The sequence below is a fragment of the Anomaloglossus baeobatrachus genome, chromosome 2 (assembly GCF_048569485.1).
Source record: "Anomaloglossus baeobatrachus isolate aAnoBae1 chromosome 2, aAnoBae1.hap1, whole genome shotgun sequence".
Taxonomy (NCBI): domain Eukaryota; kingdom Metazoa; phylum Chordata; class Amphibia; order Anura; family Aromobatidae; genus Anomaloglossus; species Anomaloglossus baeobatrachus.
Genome location: NC_134354.1, coordinates 567,187,758 through 567,202,267, shown reverse-complemented (window position 1 = coordinate 567,202,267; position 14,510 = coordinate 567,187,758). Strand labels below are relative to the sequence as shown.

The window sequence follows — 14,510 nt, the reverse complement described above, 5'->3', positions numbered from 1 at the left end:
ACTGTGCTTGATTGGCCAGCAAACTCACCTGACCTAAACCCCATAAAGAATCTATGAGGTATTGTCAAGAGGAAAATGAGAGAACCCAGACGCAACAATGCAGAAGGCTGTTATCAAAGCAACCTGGGCTTCCATAACACCTCAGCAGTGCCACAGGCTGATCGTCTTCATGCCACGTCACATTTATGCAGTAATTCATGCAGAAGGAGCCCTGACCAAGTACTGAGTGCATTTACTGTACAGACTTTTCAGTAGGTCAACATTTCTGAGTTTAAAATCATTTTTTCAGTTGGTCTTATATAATATTCTAATTTTCTGAGATAATGACTTTTGGGTTTTCATTTGCTGTAAGCCATAATCATCAACATTAACAAAAATAAACACTTGAAATACATCACTTTGTAATGACTCAATATAATATATGCTGCTGATATTCTAATTTATTGAGATGCAACTGTATATCACGTGAGGCGATGAAATCTCACAATAATAAAAAAGTATCTATAATATTTTTTATTGTGTTATTTAACTTCCTCATGTGATGGGGAGTCACTCACTTGGCTGCATCTTTGAGGTAGTACACAGGAACACACTTATTAAAAAGTCCAATAGTTTATTAATTCATCATATAAACCGCTTCCTCGGGAACACAATGACATGGATTTACAGTCCGTTACATCCGCGGTATGCCTGCACAGGTTCGGATACACTACTCAAGATTCTCACTGACCCCGGCCAGTATTCCTACACTGATTTCAAGTCTGTTACCTCACGATATGCCTGCACAGGTTCGGATACACTCATCCACAGAAGTATTCCACTGACCTTGTCCAGTATTTATAAATACGGGTTTCAAGTCCATTACCTCACGGTACGCCCGCACAGGTTCAGATACAGTCATCCATAGAAGTATTCCACTGATCCTGACCAGTATTCATAAATGCGGATTTCAGGTCCGTTACCTCATGGTACGCCCACACAGGTTCGGATACAGTCATCCACAGAAGTGTTCCACTGACCCCAGCCAGTATTCATAAACATGGATTTCAAGTCCGTTACCTCCCGGTCCTCCGCACAGGTTTGAATACAGTCCTCCACATTAATATCCCACTGACCCTGGCCAGTGTTCTCACACACACAGATTTCAAGTCAATTAGCTCATGGTACCCCCGCACAAATTCAAATTCTGTCCTCCAGTATCCTAGTGAAATTATGTCTGGCTCCACTCACTTACCCTGGCCAGCCGAAGTGAAAACTCTCTTCTCCCAGGGGGTCTTTTCAGAGTCTTCAATATCTCTTTTGTCGGTTTGGCATAATATATGCATGTTTGTGTGTTATCTATGTACATTGTACATGGATATATTTTTACCCCCTGGTTCCCCCCAGATTTATATCTTTTGCCCTAGTATGTGTGTTTGCTTTATTTCAGGTTTTCTTTCCTTTATTTTTTTATACTTCACATTGCAATCAATTAAAGGGAACCAAACATCAGGTTTTTCGTCTATAAGGTGCAGCCAGTGCAGTACTGGCACTATCAGGCACAGTGTGTACATACCATCAGGGGGCAGCTCGGGTGTTTAGGCAGCGAAATCCAACTTTATAAAGTTTGAAAATTCGTGCACTTTTTGATTGACGTGTGCACCTCTCTCCTAATGTCCGGGCGTGTTATGCACGTGAATCCTCGTCCCCCCCCCCTGCCTGTTCCTCCCTCTCTCTGGTTGTATTTAAATTTCCCTCTTCAGTGACATGACGTCGGAGTTGGCGCCTGCGCATAGCGCTTACCGGCTACTGGCTACCGGAGGAAACTCCAGTAATGCCAGGCCTGGATTCAGGACACACACACAGACACCACACAGCGTGCGCACACACACACCACACACAGCGTACACACACACCACACACAGCGTGCGCACACACACCACACACAGTGTGCGCACTCACACCACACACAGCGTGCGCACACACACCACACACAGCGTGCACACACACACACAGCGCGCGCACACAGAGCGTGCGCACACACACACCACACACAGCGTGCACACACACCACACACGGCGTGCACACACACACCACACACAGCGTGCGCACTCACACCACACACAGCGTGCGCACTCACACCACACACAGCGTGCGCACACACACACCACACACAGCGTGCGCACACACCACACACAGCGTGCGCACACAGACACACCACACAGCATGCGCGCACACACACCACACACAGCGTGCGCACACAGACACACCACACAGCGTGTACACACACACCACACACAGCGTGCGCACACACACAGCGTGCGCACACACCACACTGCGCGCACACACACTGCACACACACACACTGCACACACACATAGCACAGACACACAGCTGTGAGTGCTTTCCTGCGGTGACCTGGCATTCAGAAGGTGAGCCCAGTTCAACGCAGGGGCGCACACACAGCATTGTGAACTCACCTCACCTGAGCCCCGGTGTCCTAGGCGGCTGCTGTGCTGGTAGCGTAGCAATCGCGTCCTCCTGTCAGCTGATCTCCAGTCCTGTTGTAACCGCGCGCGCTCCCGCTGTCACAACGGGATCTGAAGAAGCGAGGGCGCATGCGCCGCCCTCTCGTGCACCCGGCTGATCGGTACTGCGGGCTTCAGAAACATGGCGCCGGAGACAAGCGCTATGCGCAGGCGCCAACTCCGACGTCATGTCACTGAAGAGGGAAATTTAAATACAACCACAGAGAGGGAGGAACAGGCGGGGGGGGGGATACACGTGCATAACACGCCCGGACATTAGGAGAGAGGTGCACACGTCAATCAAAAAGTGCATGAATTTTCAAACTTTATAAAGTTGGATTTTGCTGCCTAAACACCCAAGCTGCCCCCTGATGGTATGTACACACTGTGCCTGATAGTGCCAGTACTGCACTGGCTGCACCTTATAGATGAAAAACCTGATGTTTGGTTCCCTTTAAGCTTTTTCCAGCCTTATGACCTTACCTACTTTTTGACACACTTTTTTAACTATGACCTTTATTTCTATGTTCCTCTCCTATGTACTTTTGTCATCCACTTTTCACCGCCCCGTCCCCCTCCATCCACCTCATCCATATCAGTTCTTCTCTCCTTCCCTCTCCCATGCTTTTTTTTCACCTTCCTGAATAATTTCAGTCCATCATGCTCTAGGGTTTCGCATCGTAAGCCATATCACAAATCCAAAAACCTATCCGCTCATTCTCCTCTTACTGCTGCTTCTTTCAGGCGGAATCTCCTAATCCTGGTCCACCCTGTGCCAACTTCATTCCCACCACCACCTGTCATAGAAACCCTGCGAACCTTATTAACATTAGTTATACACCTTCATCTCCCTGTTTTAATTGTGCACTCTGAAATCCACGGTGTGTATGCAACAAGCTTCCTTAACTTTCCAAGTACTTTCTCAATAACTCTCTTTTATCTGCTGGCCCTCACTCAAGCCTGGATTCAGGATTCTGACACTTCTTCCCCTGGTGCCATTTCTCATGGTGGCTTACATTTTTTCTATCACCCATGACCACACCATGTGGAGAGAGGATCCACCCTTCAGAGACAGGAAACCTACTATATAAAAGGGCTGTACCACTCCTATGCATCAGTTGGTTGCTACAAAAAACTCAGTTCCTTGACCATTTTTATGCCTGGCTGACGCACTTCATGTCCTCAGAATTACCAACCCTTATCCTTTCTGACCAACATCCCCAAAAGCAGTTCTCCCGACATCTGCGGGCTAGTATTCTCAGGCTGTAATGGCCCATGGTTATTTGGCCCTCCACAGCCTAAAGGCTGCAGTCACTCGAGAATTGTCGCATCCTTTAGATGTGATAATTCCGGCACTTTACCCAGCTCATCCTGATTGCCCTGGTGCGGTGGTAATATAATGAGTTAGTGACAGCTATGATTTGTCAAAAAAATCACAGCTGCCATCAAGCCCTTGATAAGTAATGGGCAAGGGTCCATGAGACTCCCCCCCCCCTATTACTAATCCTGTAAGTCAAAAGGAAAAAAACACACAGAAATTCTTTATTTAAAAAAAAAGTATATATAAAAAACCCACCCTCTTTCACCAGTTAACCCCAAAACACCCCCGCAGGTCCTACGTAATCCACAAGAGCAATAGGTCCCACGACGATCCCGCCTCTGTTACATCCAGTTTGCCTTGACCAATAACATGACCAGTGACTGCAGACTGCAGGAAACACTGACGGTAATGGGGGGACTTGGCTGTGAAAAGTGTTGACAATTGTCAGGTCACTGGAGGTCACACTCGGGGCTCCCTACTGCCCTCAGTGAAAGTGGAACCCGCTGCCGGATTGCCGTGCCCCACAATCCAGCAGCAGGTTTCACTTTCACTAAGAGCAGTGGGAGCCCCAGTGTGACGACTGGTGACTTCTCGGATTGCTGTTGCGCTGTGTCCCGCAATTCAGCAGCTATGAGGCCCGGAAGCCTTAAAAGGAGCCTTTACAGTAGCCTCTAAGTTTTTGGGAGATCCTAACTGTTGTGAAACCTGGAGGCTGTGAACTTTGGTAACACATAACAGCTGGGAACTCAAGGAACGTTAAAGGCTCCTTTAAAGTTTCTGGCCCTCACAGCTGCCGGAAGACCCGGTGGCTGTGAGCTCTGATAACCTTCGTACTTTTTCCTACAAAATTGTTACTTTAGCCCCAAATTTTGCATTTTTCACAAGGGTAACAAGAGAAAATGCACCATACAATTTGTTGTGCAATTTCTCCTGAGTACACAGATACCCTATATGTGGTGGAAAACTACTATTTGAGCAGTCAGAAGGGAAAGAGCGCCATTTGAATTTTAGAGCACAAAATTGGCTGTAATCATCAGCGGGCGCCATGCCATATTTGGAGAGCATCTGAGGTGCCTAAATGGTGGAACCCCCTCACAAGTGGCCCCATTTTGGAAACTAGACCCCCTCAAGGAATTTATCTAATGTTTGGTGAGCTTCACAGAATTTTAGAACATTGAGCAGTGAAAATTAAAAAATTTATTTTAAGCACCTAAATTTTGCATTAACCCAAAATCTTTAATTTTCACAAGGATGACATGAGAAAATGCACCATACAATTTATTGTGCAATTTATCTTGAGTTCGCCAATACCCTGCATGTGGTCGAAAACTACTTTTGAGGCAAAGTGAAGAAGTGCCATATTTGATTTCAGATTTAGTTGAAAGGATTTGGGGGTGCCATGTCACATTGGCAGAGCCCCTGAGGTGCCAGAACAGCAGAAATCCCCCAAAAGTGACTCCATTTTAAAAACTGTACCCCTTAATGAATTCATCTAGGGGTAGAGTGAGCATATTGATAATACGGGTGTCACAAAATTTATACTATTGGGCAGTGAAAAAAAAAAGTTACATTTTTACCACTAAAATTTTGTTTTAACCCCAGATTTCCAATTTTCATAAGGGGAATAGGTAAAAAAATGCTCCATAATAGATGTTGCACAATTTCTCCATAATTGACAATACCTGTACAGTACTGTTTGGCTGCACAGCAGGGTTTGGGAGGGAAGGAGCACCATTTGATTTTTAGAGCACAGATTTTCCTGAAATAGTATGAGGACTCCATTTGCAGAGCCCCTAAATGCCAGAACAGCACAAACCCCCTCACATGACCAACTTTTGGATATTAAACCCCGTCTGGGAGTTCATCTACGGGGTGTAGTGACATTTTAGTCTCTGGAAAACACCCATTGTGTCAAACACAATGAATGTTTCAGAATTAAAACTTGCAAATAAGCCTTTGTCGTGCCCAATACATTGTAATGCCCGTACATTGCGCCCAGCTTGTGCTTCTGGAAACCGGTACCCCGTAAATTAGGCGGACTCTCCTCTCTACAATAATGCCAAACATCTGGATGATAACTGTGGTTTAGGCACATTGTGGGGCTCAAGGCGGGGGGGGGGGCGGGGGCAGTGCATATTTTGCTGTACTTTTTTGAGGGGGTGGGAGCCATAGTGGTTTTCCAGAGCTTTTGTGCTACCAGTAACATGGAAGCCCCCTATATTTCTTTTAATATGACGGACCTGAATGGGGACTTGTGTTCTGTGCTAGTAGACTGATGTTTATATGGTTATGCTATTTTCTTAAAAAGAGGGTTTATAAAGACATTAGTATATATGCATATCTTATTAAGATCAAGTGCAAAGCCGGACATTGTTGATAAGACTTTGACCTTGCACAAGTGAGATATGATCATACAATATAATCTAGTGAAGATAAAAGTATTTTTCCATGATCAGTTTTATGCTTTATGAAGCTGCTTGAAGCATCATTATTTTACCACTCGGGCATAAGTTCATTATGTAATATTCAGGCTGCTAGTGAAATGTTAAACCTTGTTAGCAGCCTATGTGTGATAATCGTGTTGGCAGAGATTTAATTTCTTTTGTTATTTTTTTTCTTTCCCTACAGGTATGAGAAGGTGCCAGTAATCTTGGTGGGCAATAAAGTTGATCTAGAAAGTGAGCGTGAGGTATCATCCAACGAAGGCCGTGCCTTGGCTGAAGACTGGGGTTGTCCTTTCATGGAAACGTCAGCGAAAAGTAAAACGATGGTGGATGAGCTCTTTGCAGAAATCGTGAGGCAGATGAACTATGCAGCCCAGCCTGATAAGGATGACCCTTGCTGTTCTGCGTGCAATATACAATAGCAGTTTTATGTAATTTAGGTAGACATGACTATTTTAGCTGCAAAGGTTTAAAAAAAAAGTTTTAATTTTTATTTTTCATGTGTTTACCCAAAGAAAAGCATTGCGAGAGGACTGCATCTAGAACATGGTTACTATTTCAATAACCCATCCTAATCTGTAGTTTTTGACAATTGCCGAATTTTACCTTAGAAAATAATTTGTGGCATTCGTTTCTACAGCTGACAAAGCAATCATGATCCGCCACATTAAACAAAAAGCCCTTGATTTGAGACTGCTCGTACAAGATAAAAAGGCAAGACCATACATGAAGCAGCAACCTCAACCGCGGAGACATTCTTCCTGAACTGGACGGCAAGGGGCATTTATATCTACAGATCTGACTGTCGTCCCCTTGTGTATCTGACACTAATCCTAAACCACTCTGAATTACCCCACCTAACAAATGGATGAGGAACGGGCTGGATACAGAAGATGGAGACTTTGGACGTGGGATAGTCTTGTTTTGGGAAATTAAGCCATGTTGCTTCCAGTTGAGGGAGCAAGGTTTTATTTTCAGTATGCTTCCCAATGATTATGGACCTCAGTACTTCTGACGTGGGCCTCACTATGTTATTGGCTTGTTTCTATTTAGCGTATCAATTTGACTGAAAGTGAATATAAGGATTTGGGGTTTTTTTTACTTGATGCTGACAGGCTATTGTGAAGTGAATGTTGATGTGATGGGGTGCACAAGTTATGACGTTTCATTTGGATTGGACTTAAGTATTTATTATTTGCATGGGCAACTGCACACAAATGCAAATTACCTGCTTAATCTTGTTTGAAACGAAATTTCAATGGATTTACAATTTGAGAGCAGCAAATCAATACCGCATACAGTCATGGAATAAAAGAAACCCACTAGCATCTTCTAATATTGGGTAGAATAGTTTATTTCTTTTGTGAGAGTGAGAAGCGGTGTGAATGTGCCGTATATTTGTATGCTGGTTTACAATTCTTGTATTTGAGCTGAGGTTCATTGTATTTGCTCCACAGTGTATAATGTGTACACCGAACTATCCCAGAGAAGTGCTTTCTTGTGGCTCAGAATAGAATGTGTTATGTCACACTGAAAACAACATATTTTTTTTCTTTTTTTATCTTTCATTAGCTGCTTTTCATCAAGGACTTTGGGGTGTAATAAATTTTAGCACACTTTATATATGTTATGTTACTTTATGATCAAGATTTGATTTTTTTTTTCCATATTTCTTATTCCTGCCTCAACAGCTCCCAACTAAATCCATAATTTAACCCTTTACTTTTGTGGAGTGAAATGAATGGATTGCTGTTATCAAGCTAGAGTTATTGTATTTTGTTCCAAGTAAAGAAATTACAGTCAAATATTGTATTTTGCACATGTGATTGACACCCCCATAAATGGTCCTTTTACATCACTACGTACTTTGTGGTTGAAAGAACTTGACTTCCATGCAGGTTTTTTTTGTTTTTTTGTTTTTTTTCTTCTTAGGTCTTGGAAACAGTTTTTTTCAGATTGACCCGCACCTTGAAATGCAGTTGTGCATTTTTAAATCTCATAGTTTGCCTGTAAGATTCCTTTTTTTTGGAAATATCTTTTTGAAATGCTTTCCATAAAACCATTGGAAGGGCGGATGTTACTGGTTTTTGCAGCACACATTTTTCAACTGGCAAGAAATAAACTATATTTAACTTAGTTTTGTTTTTGGTTCCATTTTAAGAATATTTTTTATTTTGAAAGTTTGACAAACCTAAAAAATAAATACTGATATGTTATTGCAAAATAATTAAAGCTTTGGAGTGTATATTTTACCATCAAGAACTACTCCCAGGATTGCACATGTACGATAGGTTTTTTTTTTTTCTTTTCCCTTTTCTTTTTTTTTTTTAAAATAACCACTGCAGTTTAAAATTTTTTCTGGGGCCAAAGCCAGAAGTAGATCTAGCAGTAAATATGAGTCTTTTCAGTTTGTACCATTTTCTAGTTTTGGTTCAAAACCATAAAATCAACCTAAGTTTTATTGCTTTGTATGCCTTAAAGGGAACCTGTCACTAGATTTGGGGCCTATAAGCTGTGGCCACCACCAGTGGGCTCTTATATACAGTATGTCATAATGCTGTATATAAGAGCCCAGGCCACTGTGTAGAACATAAACATTTTATAATTCTCACCTAGGAGGTCACTCCGTTGCAGATTGGTCAGATGGGTGGCACCGTTCTCTGTGACCAGCACCTCCTCTTTCCATCTTGGTCTTCCTTCTTCTGAACCCGGTGTGCATGACGTGTCCTATATAATGCAGCAGGACCTTAGTGCCAGCAAGTGTGTATGACGTAGGATGTGTCATGCACGCCGGCTTCAGAAGAAGGAAGACAAACATGGCCGAAAGAGGAGACGCCAGTCCTGGAGAATGGCACTACCCATCTGACCAGTCTGCACTGGAGCGACCTCCATGGTGAGTATTATAAAGTGTTTTTTTATGTTCTACACAGCGGCCTGGGCTCTTATCTATAACATTCTAACATGCTGTATATAAGAGCCCAGTGGTTGTGGCCGCAGCTTATAGGCTCCAAATCTGGTGACAGGTTCCCTTTAAAAGAGTTATGCACTTTTAGAAACACGTTTAGAAAAACGGTCCCCAAACCTTGCCTATAATGTAAATTAACAAAAGGAGGTAGAACTCTACCTCCCCTGGTTCAGTGATAATTTTTCCCTTCTGCTTGGATCTTGGTGGTTTGGCTGAAGAATTGACGTCACGTCAACAGTTCACATCACTGCTGCACCCAAAACATCTAGACCAGAGCAGAGGCCATGAGTTAGACCATGAAGAGTGAGTCCTATCTGCTTCTGTTATTTTTACATCACGGGCAACGTTTAGGGTCCACTTTGTTTTTTTTTTAATTCCTTTCCAGCTGCCAACATGTTTTAAAAAGGTGGCTATTAAAGGGAACCGGTCACCAGTTTTTTCACTATTAAAACAAAAGTAGCAGCTTCTGCAGCTCCTGTGCTGCATTCTATGAAGCTGCACCTTGTTGCTGACCCCCCTTTGCAGACCCCAAAAAGAACTTTATAAATTATCACCGTTTCCTATGCAAATGACTTGTGTTGGCCAGATGGTCGGGCTCTATTTCAGCTCCCCCCCTTCTGCTGCTGTTCGCTGTCCTCCTGTCGTGATTGACATGGATGACGCCGCCGTCATCATCCACGCTACTGGTGAAGTCTCGCGCAGGCGCAGTTCGCTATGCCCCTATCGCAGCCCGAGCATAAAAACAGTTTCCCACATGTCGGTGATGTATTTGCGCAGGCGCGAGATTATTGGGCGGGTACGAGGATGACGCTGGTGAGGTCATACACACCACCGCCCATAATCTCGCTGCATGCTGTTGAATTCGCATAGCCCTATCGGGGTAGCAAAGGCGGTCTTTTCACGGTCCTCTAAAGCAACAGCCACTTGCCAGTATCCACTAGTGAGATAAAGGGTAGAGAAGTAATTTGCTGATTTCAAGGCAGCTAAGGACTCTTTAATTCGGGGTAGGGGGTAGGCATCCTTGTGTGTGATCTTATTGATTTGCCTGTAGTCCACGCACATCCTCATAGTGCCGTCCTTCTTTCTAACCAGGACTAGTGGAGCTGCCTAGGGGCTGCAACTATCACGGATGACACAAGCCTCCTTCATGTTTTTCAGCATGTCCTTTGCACATTGGTAATGGGCAGGTGGTATGGGCCTGTACCTCTCCTTTATGGGTGGATGAGCACCCGTGGGTATGTGATGCTGTACCCTTTTTATCCTCCCAAAATCTAGTGGGTGTTTGCTAAAGACTTGTTTGTACACCTCCACTACCCTGTAGACCGCCTGCTTGTGATGTGGAGGTGTTGAGTCAGTACATGTAGTTCCTGGCACCACTTTAACTGTCCTTGGGAACTGTCATTGGAGGACTGGTCTGATGTGCTTGGGGATTTTACTGCCTGGATGGAATCTATGCTTGCTGTGAACAATTTGACAATAGTGGCATACCTGGGCAATCTAACTTCCTCCTCCCCGCAATTCAACACTCGAACGGGCACTCTCCCCTTCCGGACATCAGTACCCCTCTGGCCGTCAATACTGTGGGCCAGTGCTCTGAGGGCAGGGGCTGTACTACTGCCTGGTAATCTTGTCCATGGGAGCCTACAGCTGCCCTGCACCCTATCATCTCACACCGCGGGGGCACTACAAAAGGGACTACATCCATTACCCGTACACCGCCAATTTCTCCTCCAGATAGATTTACCTGTTGCCGCTGCAGGAGGGCCCGGATCCCCCGTTGTAGGACCCTCTGTCACCCTGCTTCTGCAATCTCTGATAGCTGTTGGAGTAAAAACAACACTTCCCCCATACAGTTCTCAATGACATTTGTTCCCAGAATTATCTTAGGGTTCCGGTCACTAGGGTCATTCTGCACGACTATGAGTCCTTGTCGTGCTAACTCTAACCAGCCCACCTTAATGGTCACCTCCTTGAACCCAATTTGAGTCCCTGGTAACCTGTTGACGGCGTAGATGGTAATGCTGTCATCTGGTGGAGTTAGTTCATCATCTAACCAAAATTTCTTGTACAGTACATAGGGAATAGTTATTACCTGGGAGCCAGTGTCCAGGAGTGCAGAGGTCGGGATCCTATCCAGGGTGATGGAAATGATGGGCTGTCCTCCCACGTATCGCTCTCGTCAGTCTACTGGGCCTTCTGAGTTTATTCTTGGGGATTGGCCCTTGGCCCCAGGGGTTGCCCGTTTAAAGGACAGAACCGGGCGTAATGGCCGGTCTTGTTACATTTATAACAGACAAGTTGTTCATACCGGTCACTGTTCCTTCCTATGTACGCCGAGGTCCTTCCTCTCATCCAGGGGACATCCTCTGGGCAGTCGGCGAGCTGAATCTTCCCTGCTGGCTTGATCTTGGGCTTGAGTTGCATCGCCTCCAGGATCCTGGTGACGTCGCTACTCAGCTGCTGCACCTGTGAAGACAAATCGCTGGTTCCACCTACAAGCATTGCTGGGGGTGTTGGCTCTGGCAATGCTAAGGCAGGAGGCTTCACATGTAGAGGAGAGGTGTCAGCTTGCCAGGATTGGACGGGAGAGTCAGTAGCCTCCAGGGGCTGCAAGGCTTTGATCGTCCGTTCCTTCAAAACAGCAAAGTCCAGTGTAGGATGCTCCAGGGCCCACAGCTGCAGCTGCTTGCGGTCTTCCAGTGTTCCCAGGCCCAGTAAGAACTGCTCGACAAGCATTTTGTTCCCCTCCTGTTCACCGATGTCATTAACTAATTTCAGAGTCCTCAGCGCCGCTTGCAATCTCATGCGTAGTCTCTGATACTGTCTTGGGGACGCGAATTGCAGCTGTAGAACCTCATCCTCAGCTCAGCTTCGGTAGGGGTCTCAAACGCAGCTCCCAGCCGTTTAAAGATGGCGGATATTGAAGTCCGGTCCTCATCAGTCCACGTTTCCACATAAAGCTCGGCGGCCCCTGTCAGCTGGCCGAGTACCACCGACGCCAGCTGCCGACCGGTCAGAGTATACATATCTAGGACCATGCAGATCTTCCACTTGAATCCCTGCAAGGCATCAGGGCGGCCATCATACTGAGGTAGCCATGCGGCGCCGGGCACGAAGGATAAGGTCATCGGCATAATCGGCGCAACTGCCCCAGGGCCGGGCGCCACCGCTCCTGCGACTGGAGCGGCACCCGCTGCGTCCGCATCACCTTGATCTGGTCGGGGTAGCGCTGCACACTCCCATCATCCGGCACGGACATCCTCCCGTTCCCCCTTGGTGTTCATCAGCAATCACTCTTGCGCAAGGGACACTGGGAACTTCCGGTCCCGGCCACTACCGGTTTCCGGTCGCGCTCTCAGGACGAGGGGCGGGACTTCAGCTTTGCGCGCTTTTGGTCGGGAAGATGGCGTTTTGGCACCAAAGATGGCGGAAAATGGCGGGAACGGGACTTTGACTCTACAGTTTCGATTCTCAAGGCGCACGTCACCCAGGTTAGTGGGTCCTGTCCGAATCCTGTTCGTGACGCCAAGTTGGATTTAGAGGTGTTCTGCCCCTGCAGCGGTCGAACCGCTCGGATCCGGGTTTGCTGCTGTGGCTCGAGGGTCTCCAGACCCGAGCGCTTGCAGCCACTCAAATCTGAAAAGGGGGCTATTTACAGGGGATAAGAGTTTGTGACACCACACGTGGTTTGTGGTAAAGGAGTACCGCCGCTGCTGATGTGAGTACCCGGGGGAGATGGAGTGGGGCAGCCAGTTGACGTTCCCTCCACGGGTAGGGGAGACTCCTGGACTCTGGGTGATGCTGGAGCGGGGGTGCGTGGGGCCAACTGGAAGCAGGGGAGGACCATGTACTCACTCAGGCAACATTGTGATGGTTAAATACAATAATTTGGCCATAGCTAATACACCGAGTGGATAGCAAAATATTATCCCTCGGGAAAAATGCCAACTCTGAAAAGCATGTCAATAGAGGAGAAGAAGGAGAAAAGGCAAAAAAGTGATGCAAAAATATAACAATTTTATTAATAATTTAAAGTACAGTACAAGATGATAAAAGACAAAAAATTGGAGAGGTAGCCATGGTGTGGGTAAGGAAAAGGGGATTATTCCTATATAAATTGGGGGTTGAAGTAGTTGCCAGGCGGAACCAGGCCCACAGGAGGTATTAAATGGACATGCGTAGGTAAAGTAAGCCCACACACGTACCAATGACTGGTATATATGTCACCAGGGAATATGGGAATGCAGCGGCTCGATCTAAGAGGGCACATGTACAAGAGTGTGTATGCATAAAAGCGTGAATGCCTGTGAGGAGGAAAAAATAGGAGCCGGTGCCCTCTCAGAAAAGTATATAGGGCATGTCAGGGTGAAAACCAAAAACAAGTAGCACAATGTCTGCTAGATCGCTGTGGGGCCGTACTGGTCTAGTGAAAAATGAGCCAAAAAGCAGAGAAAGTGCAAATGTGAATGGAAAAAACCCCGCACTTCAGTAGAAAGGAGCCGCTGCATTACCTGGTGATGAGTGGGTCTGGTTCCGGAGGCAAAAGGGCCTCCAACAGCCGTTTCGCAGATGCTTTTTCTAAAGGAGGTGTGTGGATGCACTGAGGGAGCCATGCTATATAGGGATTGAAAAGGTGCCGAGAATCATGTTGATTGTGGTGGTTTTCAGTGCGCATGCGCCGGCGAGTGAGCTCGGGCGAATAGCAAGGAGCAGGGACACCGCTGTGTACGGCGCGCGCGCAGGGCCAAGGGACGCATCACCATGACACCACGCGCGCGCACCAGACGGGCCCGGCTCCAAACCACGCCCGCTGTCAGAGAGCCGGAGGACGCGCGCCACCGCTGAAGAGAGGTAAACAATGACATACAAGATATACACAATACGATATACACAGAATGTTCCACACTGATGTAAACGTGGTAAAATCAAGGGTATTGCATAGAGGGTTCAATCCCACTGTAGGATGGCATCAAGGAAACCTGCAGAAGATGATAAATAAGCAAAAAATAGGAAAATTAAAAACAGGAAAATAGACAGAGCAGACACAGATTAAAAACAAAGAACCCCACAAAATCAGGTATCAGAGGGGTGTCAAATCTACATACAAAACCAGCACATGGCACAGGGAGGCAACAGGAGAAGGACAACAAAGGCAAAAAATAGGGGCCTAAGGGCAAGTATACGGACATAGATGGGAATGAACGGGAGCTGAACAAAAAGGGTGGGGGGGGGGGCCGAGAATCACTACAAGAATGGAGCATAGCTTATGGTTT

The 14,510-nt window shown here is 46.1% G+C and overlaps 1 protein-coding gene across 1 annotated transcript in view; it reads left to right on the top strand.

Annotated features, from left to right (window-relative positions):
- The window catches only part of RAP2A (RAP2A, member of RAS oncogene family), a 31,823-nt gene extending 23,415 nt beyond the window's left edge, over window positions 1–8,408 (top strand). The window contains exon 2 of the mRNA XM_075336732.1: window positions 6,457–8,408. Coding sequence (XP_075192847.1) covers window positions 6,457–6,694 — 238 coding nt within the window. The 3' untranslated portion in view covers window positions 6,695–8,408. The remainder of the gene's footprint in view (window positions 1–6,456) is intronic.
- The last annotated feature ends 6,102 nt before the right edge of the window (window positions 8,409–14,510 follow it).